At 36.3% G+C, this 20,082-nt stretch overlaps 2 protein-coding genes across 4 annotated transcripts in view; one reads left to right on the top strand and one right to left on the bottom strand.

Moving 5' to 3' along the window:
* rab7a (RAB7a, member RAS oncogene family) overlaps nt 1-6,097 on the bottom strand; it is a 14,582-nt gene extending 8,485 nt beyond the window's left edge. Inside the window, exon 1 of the mRNA XM_016241316.1 lies at nt 5,806-6,097. The gene's annotated coding sequence lies outside the window, so the exon portion shown is untranslated. The remainder of the gene's footprint in view (nt 1-5,805) is intronic.
* A 47-nt stretch (nt 6,098-6,144) lies between these two features.
* LOC107557780 (S-adenosylmethionine mitochondrial carrier protein-like) overlaps nt 6,145-20,082 on the top strand; it is a 60,689-nt gene continuing 46,751 nt past the window's right edge. For 2 of the 3 annotated variants that reach the window (XM_016241313.1, XM_016241315.1), the window contains exons 1-5: nt 7,767-7,895; nt 9,656-9,812; nt 10,071-10,180; nt 18,309-18,413; nt 18,605-18,652. In XM_016241313.1, coding sequence (XP_016096799.1) covers nt 7,863-7,895; nt 9,656-9,812; nt 10,071-10,180; nt 18,309-18,413; nt 18,605-18,652 — 453 coding nt within the window. In that variant the 5' untranslated portion in view covers nt 7,767-7,862. Of the gene's footprint in view, nt 6,211-7,766; nt 7,896-9,655; nt 9,813-10,070; nt 10,181-18,308; nt 18,414-18,604; nt 18,653-20,082 lie in introns of those variants that run through there. The other variant, XM_016241314.1, reaches the window with a different exon arrangement.

The following is a 20,082-nucleotide window of genomic DNA, read 5'->3' as shown; positions in this document are numbered from 1 at the left end:
TGATAAAAGTTCATTTGACTTTCTTGATCTAAATCAGTCTCCAGACTTATACAAGAGCAAACAATAGTTTCAAACTGGCGACAGAATCCGGATGCAAACATTCAGATGGGAAAAAAATATCAATGCTTATGAGTTTCCTGCTGCTATATCGGGAGTCATACCGAGAGGATATAGTGTGCCGTTTCAGTGTTTAGAAATCAGCTTTAACATGAAACTCTCTGTAAAACCACTGACATGCTATGATCATAGGTTCAAGTGGTTTTAAATCAGGCCATTTGAAACTTAGAGACTTAGTAGTACCATTTAACTGCTCGTTTTCATATTACGTATCAACTGGGATAAAATCAGGTGGATAAAATCAAATGTGGAGTGGATTATGTAATTAGTCCTTCATTTTGCAGTGACAAACAGCATCCAACTGCAGGGTTGGGCATGTGCACAAATGTCTATTAGGATACATTTTGAAACTCTGAACATCAGAGGAACAGTGGGACGGTTTTTACCATGTCATGAATCAAGGCTTTCCATGCCATGTCAGTTTCGTTAGTTGAACAATCGTTAAGTTGTTAAACAACAGTACAATCCACTGAACGCACTGTAATTATATTTCTAACAGCCTTGTTTTCATTACTGTCAAAAATTAAATATAGCGCTACTGTTGACTAAGTTCTATGGTGTGTCCAAAAACCAGCAGATTTTGTTAGCTTTAATCAATGCAAGGCATCATTTTTCCATTTAAAATGCAGAATAATTGAGAGAAACAACACTTATGACATTTCCCACTCAAACCTTGCAAAATGCTTCTTTCTAGACCAAAATTAGCATGAATATCAAAAGCCAACAGACATTACTTATTACTATGCTGATCCCACATGAAAGCTTAGCTAGGGATGCACGATATTATCGGACTGATATCGGAATTGGCCGATAATGGCTTTAAATGTAAATTCCGGCATCGGCCTGATATGAAAAATTATGCCGATATGTCTTGCCGATAAGAGGAATGCTTTAACTCACATGTGCTCAGGGTGTGCTAGCGATTAGATCAGGTCAGAAGTGTGGCTCATTCTTGAAGCAAAGTTATTATCGGACTGATATCGGAATTGGCCGATAATGGCTTTAAATGTAAATTCCGGCATCGGCCTGATATGAAAAATTATGCCGATATGTCTTGCCGATAAGAGGAATGCTTTAACTCACATGTGCTCAGGGTGTGCTAGCGATTAGATCAGGTCAGAAGTGTGGCTCATTCTTGAAGCAAAATTTTGTCTGAATGATGATTAGATTGACTGTTTGGATCGCTGCATTTCATCTGCGAAAGCAGGCACAGAATGACGCCTTCGGTGTATGATACTGTAAACAGTAATAGCACGTGCAGCGGCATCTCCCCTGGGTCCTAATGCCTGTTCGGTATGGAGTTTTAATCTGTAGGGCGCACTGTTGGCCTACTTCTAATTAAATTAAAAGAAAAATAGCCTATGCAAATAACATTTAGACTGCGTTTCTGAAATAATTTATTTCTAAATAAAGCAGTAATTGATGTCATAAAATAGCGAGTATGTTTTGATTTAAAGGTCAGAAGCTATAGCTTACATGAAAAAAAATCACAAACAGGACACTTGTAAATTAAATAATTTTATATATACTGATTTATTCATTAATGTGTAATATGTTTTATTTTTTTTAACAAATAATGAGCTCTAAAAGTTTTTCAGAATTTTTACAACTCTTTTGCTTTAGATCATCTACAAATGTTAAATCTTAAAATAAAATGTTAGGGTTAACCTTGCATCTTTCTGGGGGGGAAAAAAATGCAGTGATTGATATATAGTTTATTTATAGTTATTTTCAAAGCTTCAATGTACTGTGAAAAAAAACCTTCATTGTTGTTTATTTAATTCTAACAAATAAGTTCTTGTTAAAAACTAACCAAAATTAAAAATATTTTGCTTATCATTTCTGCACAGGAGAGACTTGGTGTTGTTTCCAAACAAAAGGAATTATATCGGTATCGGCCAAAATGATTTGAAAAATATCGGCATATCGAATATCAGTAAAAATCCAATATCGTGCATCCCTAAGCTTAGCCTATGTTCACTGACAAATACTTTCTGGCTCCTGATAAGCAAAGCATAATGAAATGACCCTCAGGAATGAAACAACTGCTTGATTTCCTTTTAAAATGGTTTGTATTAAGTTACTAAAAACGCCAGTAGAGCTCTGAACAATAAATGTAGTGTAGTAGCAAATACTAAAAGGTTAAGGTGAAAACCCCTCATCACGGTCGAGTAATCTACAAGTGGACTGAAGAGCTCCTCCACACAAACATCATGACTTAAAGTCACCAACATGGAACACTCGCTGTCCTTAAGACATTGTGGTATTTCACATTATTTCAGTAATTCTGTAATACTACACAACCATTAAGAAGAAAAGCAAAAATGTATTATGCAAAAAGTAGTGATCGACCGATATTGATATTTTATAACCGATACCAATTGTTTGCATGTTTATGTGCCCGATAACCGATGTGCAGAACCGATATTTATTTACTGTTATAAGTAAATAAATGACTGAGTGAAGTAAGAACATACTTCACTTTGGTTTTTCCTCTTTTCAGTCATCTTTTTTTTTTTAAGTGTTGAAAATGACCAGTCTTTCATGTTAAATTTAATCTTTATATTACAACAATAAAAACATTTTATTTATAAAAAGTATCAACAGCAACAACACTAATATTAACAATAAGCAAAATAAATGTAGAATGTCTAATGTTTTCAAATGGAGAAAATAAATAAAGGAAAGGCGTCATATCAACTTCATTTTAAACTACAGTTTTAGTAGGTTTATAAGCTGTTTAATAGCTACAGAGTCAAGAATAATTCACTGGATAATGTTAATTCACTGAATAATATTCTCTGGAATATTGGAATATAACAAACAAAACATCGTATTTTATTGCATTTCTCAACTGGAATGTTATATCAGAATTATTAATAATGTTTTTGTCCTTCTAGACTATGAAATGCCTGCTGACAGCGTGGTTTATCTATGCAGTTACACAGAATTATACTCAAACTGCGATCGCTCGCGGAGATAATAAATAATTTCCATATAGTTGTATTTATTTAGATGTTTATTAGCGAAATAGTAAATGTTAATACAATTTAGGGTATTTTAAACAAGTGAATCTTGTTAAAAGTTCATGAGCATCAACCCGGTGAGTGAACAGCAATATAAAAGTGGCTTCACGAGACTAACGATGAGCAGACAACAGAGAGAGAATTAAATTCAGCGCTTTTATTTCCAACATGTGCTCATTCATGGCTGCATATTACCTTATTGGCCCGAATATAAGACGACCCTGATTATAAGACGACCCCCCCTTTTTCCAGATGTACCTTTTGGAAAAAGGCTTTTTAAAAACCAAATTTGTTTTTTCGCAGTAAAATTATTTTCATATTGCATATTTTTCCTATTTTCATTTTTGTTTTGAAAGTATGGTAAAAACTGTTAAAATTTACCAACAATCACATTTAAAAATATACACTTTTTTGATATACCATAAAAAAAATTAAAATAAAAAAAAGGTTTTCTTTTTCTTTTGTTTTTACTCGCGATCTTTACAACACGCATTACATTACGTATTTCATGGCACACTCGTTTTATGCGTATTTGGCACCACCTATTGTTGTAGGTGTATTATTGACATGTCAAAGTCTAGACCCTGAATATAAGATGACCGCGTTTTTTCAGATGTATTTCCAAGAAAAAACATTGTCTTATATTCGGGTCAATAAGGTATTTAATTCAGGCAAAGTTACGTCTTTATTGGGACAGGACTTGACGGATTATCTTACGTGACTCCGTGAGTTGGTCTCTATTTCTTAGAGCCAAGCTGCATAAACTACATATTTATATAATACATCTAATATGTGCATAAATGGCTGTTATGTTAAATAAAGTTTACTAACTACAGAAACTATATCAAGTACCTGCACGCTGTTGTCGTCGTCTCGTCTCCCCTCAGACGCGTGGCAATGGCGATCCTGCGCGCAATTCTCGCGCGTTTATCGGTGAATCCGATATTCCAAAACCGATATCCGATTATGGTACAATGCTTAAATATCGGGGAAAATATCGGTAAATCGATATATCGGTCGATCTCTAGCAAAAAGAAATGTTTTAAATAATAGTAGTAGGCCTATACAACATTTTCACACATTTTTTTCACATAGACCTTAGTCAGGGCTGCGTCATATTTACTTTTTGACAGGAGTGAAAACGAGGCTGTGAGGGATAGAAGTACAGTGTGTTCAAGACTGTTGTTTAACAACCTACTGACTATTAAGCTGATGAAATGTCTTTCTTGGGGGGGAACCTTCAGTGGACAGAAAGTCCATAAAACAGTTTTGAAAGTTGTTATGGTCTATTGCATGTTTAAGCAAGCAAGTAGAAATGCCAAAAGATGCCACTCCATTTTTTATAAACCAAGCAGCTTTCTGTAGGTCAATCCCTCGCGAAATCTGAGTGTGAAAATCTTTCAGCCTCACGTGAAATTCCTGGATTCCTATAGAAAACTGAAAGGTTGGTACAGTAAATGTGGCCGCAGATTTATCTTGTAGTGTAAATACATTTTCGGTCATGTCGGCACGACCCTGTAGTTCCTATGATGTACTAACAACAACTGCAAAAATGAATTAACCAAAAAACAACTTTAGAGCATTTTTCAGTGCGGTGAGGTTACATTTACCACTGTTTGGCTAAAATGCAGATTTCGCATCGGTTCAGCTGGTCATGCAAATTTGCCATAAAGACCAACTGAAGCTTCTTGGTTTGAAAGTGACTTCTGTGTGAGCTGCGCTTCATAAGGCCCTGGTGTATTATGTCATATTTATGCAGAAATATGCTCACATATTACATACTAGTTTGTATACAATTCTGAATAGTCTAGACAGGCAGCTCGCTAGATTTTGAGAGACAGCCCACGACTGCCAGCAGTTTTACGACTCCATATTTAATCTGGAACCCATGACACTCGGTAAAGTCGGATCACATGGTAGCATGCATGAGAACAGCAGAATGCCATCCACTTCAACAAATAACCAAGTGCGTACTCATACTGACATACGCTTGTTTCTTATATATTGACGCTACTTGTGAACCATAAAGGCGCTTGGGTTATAGAGTAATGGAGGCTTTAGCCTAATAGTAGCTGGTTCTTTTTTTTTTAAATAGCTTGTTTCGCAATACTCCACAGCTGTTTCAGTGTGCGGTAAACATAAGCAGAAAGTGAATGTTTTTGACGCGTTTGCTGGTTGTGCAATCATCTGGTTTCATATAAAAGCAAGCCAGCGCTGTAAAAACCATATCTGATCGATTGTTATCATGTTAGTGCCATTGAATAAAATGTCGCCTTATGTATATTAGCTCAAGACAACGATCTGAGAAAAAGCGAGGCGTTTTAAATGACCTGCAAATGTAAAACGACACAATCCAGCGCGACTGTCAGGCCTGTCCGGTTAACTAGGAACACCTGATTATTCAGGGCCTGAAAACGGACAGATCAACATCACCACAGCGTGTAAAAATGACTGGTTTTAACCAGAAAGCAAGCGCATACACAGAGAAATCAGGATTGAATCACCTCCGTGCTCTATAAGTGCATAAAAAATGAGCTCGTTTGCTAAGATCAGTTAGCTTAACGTTACATGCCAATCACACCATCTCTCTTCACAAATCCACGACCAGTCTCTGGATTGAACATGTTCAAGCATAACGTTACATATTGATCTCATAACTCACCTGGTGTATAAAGCAGGAGATCTAGCGAATATCAGTCTGTATTGGTGCTGTGGTGTAGCCTGTGAGCTAGATTGCTACTACCCGTGCCCTTACACAAGCCTGATGTTTATGAAGACAACAAACAATAACTTCAGCCCCTGTCGCCAGCGGAGCACTGGATCGTTTAGGCTAGTTATGAGTGAACTAATCCGGAATCGGGGATACCGATACGGGTGCTGTAACTGTTATCGCCCCAGTGTTAAACGACGGGTCTTTTTTTCTCTCTCTCTCTTGCTGTTTGTGGATCTGCTTTAACTTCCTCCAAAACAACCCTGTGGCCTGCGATAGCAAGGACGTCATCACGCAGAGGACGTCGCCACGCAGAGGACGTCGCCACGCAGAGGAGAGAGGACGCCCCGAGAGCGGGTTCGACTTGTTTACTCCGGCGAATAATGTTTCTCAGGGTGTTGCTGATTGATTTAGTAGTTTATTTTTTATTTGTCTAGACACATGCTTTTTTATTGACCTCAAAATATTGACTACAAAAATATGGAAGCCAAGTTACAATTTCAAAAACGATGCTTTGGCAAATCGCAAATATGACATAAAATGTCCTAATTATGACATACAAAAAATCTAAATGTTGTCACAATTGTTTTTTTTTAGGTCATAATTATAACTTATGCTGTTATTGTGGCTGAAATGGGCTTCTCTAATCATGTGAAATTATTTTTAAATGAACAAATCATCGTTTGGCCAAAAAAAAAAAGTGTAAATTTATAGCATTTAAAGTAGGCTAGATGTCATTAATCCCAATAAAATGTGAAAAGTTGCCCTACCAGACGTTGTATAGATATAATGTTAATATGTGCTGTATTTAGCTTATATGTATATGTATGTGTATGTTCAGCACTATCCCCGTTCGTTGTAAACAAATAAGCTAAAATATTCCGGTAAAGTGTTTTTGTTTAGTGTAAAAAATATATACTAATTTGAACTGAAATAAAAATAAATAAATAATGATTTTAGACTAAGGCTTATTTAACTGATACGGCACTATTGGACGTGAACACAAAATGTACATTTTATTTCACTTCATCACAGTAAAACCTATTGTACTGTATAAAAAATGTGATTGTTTAATTTGATATATTTTATATAAACCAGTGTACTAGTCTATTATGGAGGACGAAACCTGCAAAAACAGTACATAAATAAATACACAAATAAATAAATAAAGGTGTGCATAAATACACGTATTCTTGTTTAAAGACATAAATAAATAATTGTACATGTGATGAAAGTAGGCAAATTAGCATGTTGTGCAGAGGAAAAATAAAAGTGGAACTACGTTCAGAAATAAACGAGCGGTCAAAGGAAAATAAATAGGATGAGTTTAGCATTTCCTTAAACATTTCCCATTTGTCCACTAATTTATTTGATTTATTTGCCTACTTTAGTCACGTTTAATTATTTCTATATGTATTTAAACAAGAATTTGTGTATTTATACACACATTTATTTATTTATTTGCCTATTTGCATATTTATTTCTTGTTTTTGCAGGTTTCGCCCTCCATATCCATAGTCTATGAACTTGTTTTGTCTTCGTGTAACTGGAAACTTTGATGGAATACTAGTTCCCCCTGCTGGACCTATTATGACGCCATACTGGATTTTATTTTGAGCATTTAATGCTAAACCAAACCCTTCTAAAGTCAAAACCAGAATCCAATTCCTAGAGCAGGGAGATTCAAGTTTCTAGGCGACCATTTACCTTTAAATAAATGCATAAATAAAAATAACAATGAATTAATTAATTAATAAAATGTTCACAATTAAATAGAGATGTAAGATAAGAAAATGTTTAATTTAGAAAATAGTTTAAAAACAAAATAAAACACCTAACGTTGATCATATATTGCTATTCCTCTGCAGTTCTGCTACTGTTGTCATCACGTGATGTCAGTGGAAGCACACGCCTTAAACATGGCGGCGCCCATGATGAGCGTGCGATAGCTGTTGCATAGAGCGTCAAAGATAAATCACCTGCTTAATGCCGCAGTCCGCACATACAGTATGGACAGACGAGAGTTCACAGCCTCCCTTGTGGTAATGCGCATTTTATGTCTATTGCACGTGCTAAAAGCAGAAGCGTAGGCATCTTTCCTCATGACATTAACTCTGCTCTTGAAACAAATACAGTGTAATGTAATCGAGTAGCAGTGTCTTTATGCTTATGTGTTAGTGTTCACTTTATTTGGAGGCTTTCTTGTTTCAGTCATCTCAGACTAGTCCCAGAGTGATTCTGATTATGAAAGTAATAAAGAAAATGAAAGTCCTTGTAAAAATAATATAAACTGTCTGCTTTGCTCAGTAAATAAACCACACCCACATCTAGTTTATTATTATTATTATTATTATTCCATTGCATTGTTTGTTTTAGTTTTTTTTTTACCTTTAGTTCAGGGGTCACCAAACTCGGTCCTGGAGGGCCGGTGTCCTGCAGAGTTTTGCTCCAGTCTTAATCAAACACACCTGAACCAGCTATTCGAGGTCTTATACCTGAAACTTCCAGGCAGGTGTGTTGAGGCAAGATGGAGCTCTGCAGGACACCAGCCCTCCAGGACCGAGTTTGGTGACCCCTGCTTTATTTTATAGAGCGAGAGAGAGAAAACATACTGTTCTTTTCTCTTGTTGTTTCTCAATTATTAATTAGTACTTAATTATAATAATAGTGATAATAATAATAACAGCAATAATAGTTATTATTTTTATTAATTATTAGTGATTTCTTAGTCCAGACAGTTGTTTTGCCTAATTGAATTATTAATTAATTTTTTTTAAACTTTAATGGTTTTAGAGAAATAAAAAATCGCTCTTCTTTCTCTTTGTTTCTGCAGCCTAATTGTGAATTATTTGGACTGTATCGCTTAATAACAATAATAGTAATAATAATAATAGTACAGTCAGTAGTGCTTCATGTAATTGACAGCTTCCACTTGATCTGGATCAAAACAGGACCAACTTATCTTCAAACACTTTTTTAAAGTAGTAATGAATCAATCATAGAGTTTGCACTCTTTAGCATTGGAATGGAAGGATGTTTTTGTTTGCAGATCCATATGCACAGTATTGCATATTGATAGTCAGAAATACTTTAAAACACAGTGGGTGAAAAATGGGGTTAATCATAATGAATAATGAATTAGATAAAAAGTGGTTTTCTGTATCTCCGCTTTGTTTTAGTAACCATATTAAGCAGAACAACAAACATGACTCTTCTTCTCCTTAAACCTTAAAGTGTCATTTGTGGTAAATTGTGGAATTATGTGGTAAAAATAATATGTGACCCTGGAGCACAAAACCAGTCTTAAGTCGCTGGGGTATATTTGTAGCAATAGCCAAAAAAACATTGTATGTTTATTTCTTTCATTTCTTTTATGCTAAAAATCATTAGGATATTAAGTAAAGATCATGTTCCATGAAGATATTTTGTAAATACCGTAAATATATAAAAACTTCATTTTTGATTAGTAATATGCATTGCTAAGAACTTAATTTAGACAACTTTAAAGGCGATTTTCTCAATATTTAGATTTTTTTGCTCCTTCAGATTCCATATTTTCAAATAGTTGTATCTCGGCCAAATATTGGCCTATATTGTCCTATCCTAACAAACCACACATCAATGGAAAGCTTATTTATTCAGCTTTTCAGATGATGTATAAATCTCAATTTCGAAAAATTGACCCTTATGACTTTATTAATTGCATTGCACCAGAATTTTTAAAGGACTTTATTATACTGTAACTATATATATAAATATATAATGATGTATTAAAACAGTATCATTGCTCTCCGTCCCTTAGGCAGGCGGCTGTGCGGGAATGTGTGTAGATCTCACTCTCTTCCCTCTGGACACCATAAAGACTAGGTTACAGAGCCAGCAGGGCTTTTACAAGGCGGGAGGGTTCCGAGGGATCTATGCAGGGGTCCCGTCAGCTGCAATAGGCTCCTTTCCCAATGGTAAGTTTAGATATCTTATTAATAAACATGAAAAATGGCTGCATGTTTAAAAGTTTACTTTAAACTCTTTAGAAGATTAATATAACTGCATGCTGCAAAGATTTCGAATTATGATAATAAATTGCATATTTAAACCAGAATTACTGGAATCGCTAGCTCTCAGAATACACCCACAAATGAAATACATTTCGCATATATTAGAAAGTGGATGCAGTTTAAGTAGTTTGCCTCAAACAAAGTGTTTCTTCTTGATTCCAGCTGCTGTGTTTTTCGTCACCTATGAAAGCACTAAGTCGTTATTTACCGGCTATAGTGCTACAAACTTGGCCCCCATCACTCACATGCTGGCCGCTTCGCTTGGAGAAATCGTAGGTTTCCTGTTATTCTTCTTCTTCTGTTTTGTCCTTATTTTTATCATCATTTATTTACCCATTGCTGTCCAAATGAACAGTATGTCTGTTTCAGAGACAAATATGCAGAAAGTGTAGAATGTTGTTTTTGTTGGAAGTGTTTTGCTCTGGGTTAGGAGACGGGCCAAAGACGACCCTGTATTTTCCCACCAGCTCGCCAAATAGGATCTGTTTGTTGCCTATTGACATAGCTGTTTTTATAGAGAGGAGTCTTGCTGTTTTGTCAAGGGAGATTTAGATTTTGGAGCTTTAAGAAGCACCTTCATTTCCTCCGCTAGTGAAACTGTATGCTCAAAGCAGTGCAGTACAGCTAATGTCATAAAAACGATCCAACACAGGAGCAAAAAGTTTGCGGTTTAATTTTTCCTTAGTGGATACTCCACCTTAAAAATGTTTTAAAAGTTTGAAGTTTTACAATTTATGTTTTTGAATGAAATTAATACTTTTATTGCTCAAGGATAGATTTAATTGATTAAGAAATGCTGTAAAGACATTTATTTGTTGTGTCTCAGGGCAGCCCGCTTCTCTCCCTCTATTGGTTAGATCCGGTTTGCTTTATTCTTTCAAGACAGTAGTGTTTGGAACAGGCTTCATCGCTCAAAAAACTTGACTAACATAAGAGGGTTATTTATTCAAAAAAAGAGAGTGTACAATGACTGGCATGAAATGTAAGTGTGCACTACCATTCGAATGTCTTTTTTTATTTCTAAAAGATCATGTGACACTGAAAACTGAAAATTCAGCTTTGCCAATTTTACAATAGTAAATTTTTTTACTGTATTTTTGATCAATAAATAAAGAAAGAAAAATCTTACTAGCCCAAAACATTTGAATGTTGGTGTACATAATTTTGTTATGTTAAAAGATATCAAATAAAAGATAAAAGTTGTGAGCAAAAAATTGTTTCTTTCAAAAGCTTGAAGTGTGCTGAGTATTTTTGTCAAGCACCAATGTGGAACTTTTTTTGTCCGAGAACTTCATGCTTTAAAAAACATAAAAATGTATTTTGGAATCAGTATGGAATGTGCACTCATTAGATTTTAGTCCTCTCAGCTCTGTTTAACACATTTAACATATTTAAATCTATTCAGCAGAATTCGGCAGCAGATTTTCCTCAACCTTGGTGAAATACCACATGGGCCTACTAATACATCTCCGTCCCATTCATCTCAATATGCAATAGTAGTTTCCAATTTCAAGAGACAGAATATAACTATAAATGTTGTAACTGGGTTGATCATTTCAGTTTGTTACCAATTAAATTAACTGGTTGTTATTCCATCTTTATTGTGAAGAAGACTCTCTGGGTGAAAATTGTCTTTTTGTTTGGAAAACTAGACAGACTATCATACCGTGCTAATTGCGACCATTAAACATAGCTCAAAAATAAGTTAAGTGAAAAGGTCAGCCTTCACCAATACCCAAGATATCTGAATATGAGGTGAATTTAAAGTCAGGTCTGTTGATAACCCTTTGCCTGGTGCAGCAGGATTTGCACACTTCAAAAGGGGGATTTTTAACAGCAGAACCCCAGCTTAATCCCAGTGTGTTGTGGGTACATGTTGCCCCATTCAAAGCATGTAATCCTGGAGCTTAGCCATGAAAGTCTTCCCCTCAGGCCGTCTGGAGCAGAAGACAAAGTCATCTTACTTGCGTAACTCCTGCCATTATACAACTTCTCGCTAATGGGTTTCTCAACTGGAGATGATTAATGACTCATTAGTTTATAATTTGTTAGATTTGGAGATTTCTGGCCCAATTTTGCATCAGTCAATTTAGTTTCTTGTTTGTGCCATAATCTCTTTGAGTATTTCCGATTACTTAGTACATTTCCCTATTACTTTTCCAGAATATTTGCAACTGCTATAATGTCATAGTTATTTGGTTGACCCTATAAGGTTAGCACTAGCACACTAATAAAACACAATTTGGATCCAGGACTTTAAGCTCAGGGATTCAGGCTATGTCTTTGTAGCATTGGATATGCCTCGTAACAGCCTCTCATCTGCAACCAGCAAGATTTAAATTGTCTGGAAACTTTATCCTCACCTTATACACCTTCACCAGTCTCCCTTACTGTAAGTCCAGCCTGTCTCTGCACACAACTATATAAAAGGTTGCTTTAAAGATTGAATACAGCCAGTGAATTATTGAAAGTGTTCGGCAGCAGGGTTTTTACAAATAGCAAGACTGTAAGTTTAACAGCTTCAAAAACAGCAATGTTACGTCCTCGCTAATGAAAACATATCATGTAGCTTTTCAGTTGTGAGCTATTTTATCAAAAAAAGTTAATTGTGAGGCAGTGCTGACAAGAAGTTTATAGGTGTGTTTCCATCTGTGGGAAAAACATGGAAATTGTAATTTTTATCCTCTGGTTTGTCGTATTTGTTGGGTTGGTCAGTGTCTTTGTGGGTTTTGGTTTATTTGATGTTGTAGACTATAAGGACCTTTGATATCATTAGTTTGAAGTGTTATGGAAATGTAATGCAGCCGACAGACCTGGAAGTACTTTATAGCTGTGCGTTTACTGGAAAATAAATGCACACTTTAGAATGTTCATCAACCAATCAGAATGCATTTAACAGCCTTGTGGTATAATATTGTGTAATAACAGCAATGGTGATTTCTGTCTCTTCTTTCTCAGTATCATTGTATATGTGTGTGTGCTATAAAGAATGCACTGGCTGATGGTGTTTATCAGAGCCAGAGTAGGCTGTTATCTAGCCATTATATCAGATTTATCTTCATTCCCGTTTGCCCAACACACTCTCCGAAAGCTCAGTTGTCAAGCTGATGGAGCACTTATCCTACATTTATAAACCTTGTCTCTCCCTATGGCTGTGGGGTGAAAACAGCTTGTAGCATGACTAGAAGAGGCTGACTGGCACCCCGCTAAGTTTGGCACAGCAAAAAAAATCCATGCATTGCCCACGAGAATACGATTGCCTATGATTTATTGCACAAATCAAGCCTGAGCGTTGTACTGCCTGAGCGTTGTACTGTGGCATAACCTTCTCCCACCCTCTCTTCTTGTTCTCACCTGGCAGGCCTCTGAAATATAAATAAAAAATAGGCAATTGAAGTGTTGGGTTAAAAATGTTATCTCTGCACATGCATTGGTATTATTAAAGGATGAGATGGGGACGTGTCAGGCAGATATTGGTCTGTGCAGATAGGTTTTGGAAAGGCAGCGCTCCATAAGGACCCGAGGGGCCTCTGTTGTTGTTGTTGTTTTTCAAGGACCTGTAGGATGATCTGTGGAAGATTGTCCCAGATGCCTTTTGTAATTCCAACTTCCTGAGACTGAGCTGGGAGGCATTTGTTCTGAGTTCACGGACCGTTCGGAATGTTCCAGCTTTGTCTATTGATGTCTGGAGTCACAGCTGTGAGAGTGACCATACCATGTACAAGTGGTTTATTTTATGCTTCTAGAAATGTGTTTTGTTGGGATTTAAAAAAACAGCTTCAGGTTTGTGGGTAAAAAGGCAAAAATGTTATGTTATAAATATCTTTTTAACTTTTTAACTCACAGTAGCATTCAAGTTTTCTTTTTTTCTTGGAAAACATTAAGAACTCACCAAAGCTATTTGATCAAAAATACAGCAAATCAGTAATGTTGAGAAATATTACTACAAATTAAAATATCTGTTTCCTATTTTAATATATTTTAAAATAGAATGTATTATTGTGATAGCAAAGCTACATTTTCAGCATCATTACTGCAGTCTTCAGTGTCACATGATCCTTCAGAAATCATTCTGATATGCAGATTTGATGCTCAAGAAATATTTCTTATTATTTTCAGTATTGAAAAGAGTTTGATATAGCTTAATGTTTTGTGGAAACTGATCATTTATTCAGGATACAAAGTTCAAAAGAACAGCATAAAAGATAAAATATTTGGCACATTTTTTTTTAAATCTTAGCATAACACTTCTGTTAATACTTTATTTAAGCTTGTACATATAATTTAAATCATTATAAAAGTATTCAAATTAATTATTAATGCCTTACAATGTGCATTCTAAAGTGTTATATCTTTTCTTTTTAACCACAGTTATAATACATTTACCTCTCAGTTACACTTTTGAAGCCTGTAAGGCATGATATAACATAAACAGCATAGCTATAAATAGCATGTAGATCTTGTGTTTTCATTCAGCAGCATTTAATGGCATAATCATAAATAGATAAGTAATGCATTATGTATTATAATGTAATTATAATTATACAGTACAGAACCAACTGATTATATGGTGTTCTAAATTGTGAATTCATTATGCATGTTTATAGTGATTTTTATTAAACTTAAAATAAATGTTTGTAACTAAATGTGACCCTGGAGCACAAAACCAGTCTTAAGTCGCTGGGGTATATTTGTAGCAATGCCAAAAATACACTGTATCGGTCAAAATTATAGATTTTTCTTTTATGCCAAACATCATTAGGATATTAAGTAAAGATCATGTTCCATGAAGATATTTTGTAAATTTCCTACTGTAAATATAGTAAAACTTAATTTTTTATTAGTAATATGCACTGCTAAGAACTTCATTTGGACAACTTTAAAGGCGATTTTCTCAATATTTAGATTTGTTTGCATCCTCAGATTCCAGATCTTAAATAGTTGTCCCTCAGCCAAATATCATCCAATCCTAACAAACCATACATCAATGGAAAGCATATGTATTCAGCTTTCAGATCTCAATTTCGAAAAATTTACTCTTATGACTGGTTTTGTGGTCCAGGGTCACAAATATGTTTCAGTCTGTTGAGGCAAATCAAAACAACTGAATTGTGTTTTCAGGTCTTGTTCAGTGTGCAGCAATCATTCGTCCCTCTGCAGGTGTGTAGAAGGGTTACTCTTAAAGGGTTAGTTCACCCAAAAATGAAAATTAGGCTGTGTTTTACTCACCCCCGAGGCATCCTAGGTGTATATGACTTTCTTCTTTCAGACGAATCCAGTCAGAGTTATATTAAAAATTGTCTTTGATCTTTCAAGCTGTTTAATGCCACTATAAATAAAAAGCGCCCATCCATAAAAAGAAAAGTGTCTCACACGGCTCCTGGGGGTGAACAAAGGCCTTCTGTAGCGAATCCATGCAGTTTTGTAAGAGAAATATCCATTTTCAAAACGTAATAATCACTTTAATGTAGCTTGCGCCAACAGTCCTACACGAAAGCAGCTCCGGGCTGATGACGTATGACTTCAGCGTTGCGCATGCGCCGGTGAGTCTCGTGAAAACCAACGTTTGTTTACAGGATTAAAGGAAGCAAAGTTTCCTTACTTTAGCAAAGGAAAACCAGTCTCCTCTTGGCTTATATCGAAATCCTCCGACATTCTTCTTTACAAATCCTCGTTTTGTACTTCTAATTAGTGACCGTTGTTTTGTTTTGATCTTTCCCCTGCGTTTCCGCGTACGTCACTTCTGAGCAGCGCATGCGCAAAGCCGATCTCATATGTCATTCCCCCGGAACTGCTTCTGTTTACAACAGGGAGCGCAAGCTACATTCAAGTGATTAGTGTAGGACTGTTGGCACAAGCTACATTAAAGTGATTATTACGTTTTGAATATGGATATTTTTCTTACAAAAACGCATGGATTCGCTACAGAAGGCCTTTGTTCACCCCCCGGAACCCTGTGAGACACTTTTTTTTTTTATGGATGGGCGATTTTTATTTAAGTTCTTTTGGACTGAAGCAATGCAATACCCGCTGAGTGGCATTAAGCAGCTTGAAAGATCAATGACAATTTTTAATATAACTCCCGACTGGATTTGTCTGAAAGAAGAAAGTCATATACACCTAGGATGCCTCGGGGGTGAGTAAAACGCAGCCTAATTTTCATTTTTTGGTGAACTAACCCTTTAACTGATTCACCTAGTGCTAAAATAAGCAGCTTTAATTGCCCCCGCTTCTTCACCGACCTTCCTGTCGTGGTGAGTGCTGGCCTCTGATCGCTGTGGAAATGAGTTTCGTCCTCAGGGTTCCTGCATGCGCTTCAGCAGCACAGCGCGGGGATCAGGAGCAGCGGCTAATTAACCGCCTCCAAATGACTAGCAAATAAAGATAAACGTATCTCACAATAAACAGTATAACCATTACTCCTTAATTAGTAAAACTGCCTTTAAGTCATTTCCTTGATAATTGCGTGATACAGGTAACAGTTAGGCTACATCTATAAACACAGCGAAACTCTAAGGCTTTGACTTCCACTTATTTTAAAATGTCCTCAGCCTAGTTTTCCTCCTCACTGCTCTCTCTAAATTACCCAGAAATACACAGTGCCGGTAATTGATCTGATATAATCTCTCGCCTGTCCTCCATCAACTCCCCTGCGAGATGCGAAATTGATACGAATACGATACGAAATTGCTGCGGCACGCACTCACGCACACCAATTCAATTACTGCAAGAATTACTTGTCATATCCACTTCCCTCTCTATTTAGTGCCTTAAATTTGATCCTTTTGAGAATTACACAAGGAGATGTGATGTTTAGTGTTTCATAAATGTTAACCCAGCAAATAGAGAATGTAATGAGCTTAGTAAAATGGGCCCTCTCAGTTTTGTGTAACACACCGATGGTCGTAGTTCCCGCGTTTCAACGCTGGATGGCACTCTTGCTACACGGTTTTGGCTGAAAAATATAAACCTTCCCCACTGACCTTACTTTTCTCAGTGGAAATAACAATTACAGATTCCCTCAGCTGGTTCTTCCACATTTGTGTCACGCCATTACCGCAAAATCGTGCATGCTGTTCTGTAAGCCAAGTGGCCATTCATTCAGCAACTGCAGTGTGCAAGAAGATGCTCTGCCGCCTGCCAAAGTCGTACAGAGCGCAAACTATCGTAGCTTGTTCACACACACCGCTTATATGCTGTCAGCAGACCCGACCTCTCTCATAGTAGCACCCCATGCCCGCTCTGTCATTCAGAAGAGATTACTTCTAGCACCACAGATCCAGTGTGAGCCTGGGGGTCTGGTGGGGGGCCCGGTAAACTTCCTGTGGTTGCGGAGATTGCTTTCCATCCTCGGTTCACCCTGGTATTTCCGTCCCCAGCATGGAGAGGATCAGAAGTAATGCACCACAAGTGTAGTTTTAGAGGGGGATGTGGCCATGAAGAATGAGCTTGAATAATGCCACACGTCAGCTATCGACAAAACATGAGACTGCGTCTGCATTTCAGCTGTTGTGCTTGTGTGTGTGTGTATGTGAGAATGAGTGTTACTGTGACTTCTTGTATGAGTTATAGGCATTTTGTTAGTCATTTGTAATGGGTTTTTATTCATTCTGTTTACATGAACATTAAATAATGACCACGTACATGTAAAATTAAATGATGTTGTGTTGTATTCTAGTAATACAGTAGTCTCATTTACCAGATAATTACTTTTTTTAAAGATTTTTTTAAAGACATTTTCAGAAATCATTCTTAATTACAATTTTTTCCCTTTTTGGTATATATTCTTTCAGTAAAAATAACTAGAAAAAATGTTTTTAAGGTTTTTTTTAAATATATTTGCTATATATATGTGTGTGTGTATATATATATATATATATATATATATATATATAATTTTTGTGGCCTTTTTTATTATTGATTTTAAGAAACATTTGACATTTATATACACACATTTTAATCACACATTTCAATGTATTATCTATCTATCAATATCTATCTACTATATTTATCTATCGATTGATACTAGAAATATCTCAAATACATTGAAATACAATTTAATTATGTTCCACGGTATGCATGCATGTTTTACCACATTTTGGAAATGTCAAGCTTTACAAACAATTTTCAAACAGTGGTCACATTTCAAGCAGTACTTAACCTCAGAATGTCTAAATGCAAATTCTGCTTTTGGAAATCTTACCAAATGTATTTTGTCTTGATCCACTTTCAGTTTTTTTTTCCAGTTGTTGTAAATATACATCTACAAATATAAGCTGTAAATCTTTTACTTTATTTCCTATTTTCAAACAGCCATATTGAGCAGTGTACTTGAGTATTTGTCTTTGTGTGAAGAGTACTATTTGACAGATTGATGAGTGTTCTCTTCCTCTTACACAGGTCGCCTGTCTGATCCGTGTGCCGACTGAAGTAGTAAAGCAGAGGACACAGGCCAATCCCTCTCTCAATACCTACCGAGTGCTGCTGAATACACTACATGAAGAGGTATGCGTATTCAGGCTGCGTATCCTTCAGCTTTACTTACAGTGAACAATGCACTCGAGCTGTCATGTTACTGACAAATGCACTGGTGGACTGACTGATAAACAAGTCATTTTGTAAAACAACCAGTAATGAAAATGCCATGTCTTTTTGTCTGTGCAGAGATGACAACTAGTTTTGATTTCTCATTGCAGGGTTTCAGAGGCTTGTACAGAGGTTATGGCAGTACAGTACTTAGGGAGGTAGGCTGGCTTTCCTGTATACACATCAAGTACTGGTCCTCCGTTATTTCACAGAAATATACAAATGCTTTGGTACTGACATTTGATTTGAGTTCCTCTGACATTCAGGGGTGAGAGCAACATTACACATGAGCAGAACGAATGGGTCTTCAGACATGTTTTAAAACACAAGAACAGTATAAAGCAGCAAAATGATCAAAGACATCCATCTGGCACGTTCATATAGGAAAGCAACTGAAAAACAGCGCAGGTGGACACTGAACACTTTCGGTGTGAATGACCACTTATTCAACATGACACAGCAGTAGCTGAAGTTACTGGTCAAAAGTAGGCTTTTGTTTCAATTTTTTGTAGGTGAATATTCACTTCATCCAGCGCTGTTTGTTCTCTGTGATCTTAAGTATCTTGATACCGTCTGTTTGAATTACTGACTGAGAAACCACTTTAGAAGATTCAGTCGGAGAACAGTCTGAAAGAGAGCAAATTGAGAGTTTTCAAACCTGTTTGACCAGTTCACTGAAAATAATCTAAGATTTATAAAAAAAATCCTTATTTAAGAAATAAAAATTCTAAAACTGTCGTCATTTACTCACCCTCATGTCATTTCTAACCTCAGTCTCAGTGTTTTTTTGTCCATGCAATGAAAGTCAGATGGGTTCAATGTAATTTTGGGGTAAAAACAGCTTCTTCAAAATGTCTTTTTTAACATTATTATTTTTTATTTTTTATTTTGGTTCCGCAGAAGAAAGAATGTCATACAGGGTTGGAACATGACAGTGAGTAAATGATGACAGAATTTTCATTTTTGGGTTCCTTTAAAGGGGTCATAGGAGGCCTATTTTCCACAAGTTGATATGATTCTTTAGGGTCTTAATGAAAAGTCTGTAACAGTTTGGTTAAAATTTCCCAATGGTAGTGTAAAAAACACATTTATTACCCTGTCAAAAATGGCTCTTTCCAGAGCAAGCCATTTTGTAGCATTTTCCTTTAAATGTTAATGAGCTCTGCTGAGCCCGCCCCTCTCTTTCGAGCTGCTCTCTGAGGGACTGTTTACTTTAGCCGCATTCATCGTGAAACTTGCTAATTAGCACATTATTAGGAAAGGCGATTTGCAAAGATTCATTACAAAACATTACACTCACTTCTTCTGTAGATGAGGCTGGATCATGAATGATTCGCACGAACATAGACGCATTTATGTAGATCGGGGGCGCATTCCCTTCAGAAACAATGTAATCCACTGCGAGTTCAGCGGCTCAGATGTCGGGAGTAAATGACGACTGCTATGTTCATTATTACATCCAACAACAGAACACCACAATCGCTTAGGAGTCATTCTTGTCTTCATCTGCTCCAGCGTGAAACAATGGCGGACTGATGACAGCTCACTCAGGGCGGGTCTGAGGTAAGACACCAGTCCAGTCTGTGCT

Source organism: Sinocyclocheilus grahami, unplaced genomic scaffold, assembly GCF_001515645.1.
Source record: "Sinocyclocheilus grahami isolate Dianchi unplaced genomic scaffold, SAMN03320097.WGS_v1.1 scaffold619.1, whole genome shotgun sequence".
Lineage (NCBI taxonomy): Eukaryota > Metazoa > Chordata > Actinopteri > Cypriniformes > Cyprinidae > Sinocyclocheilus > Sinocyclocheilus grahami.
The sequence above is the reverse complement of the archived record's forward strand: the minus strand, read 5'-3'. Positions and strand labels throughout refer to the sequence as shown.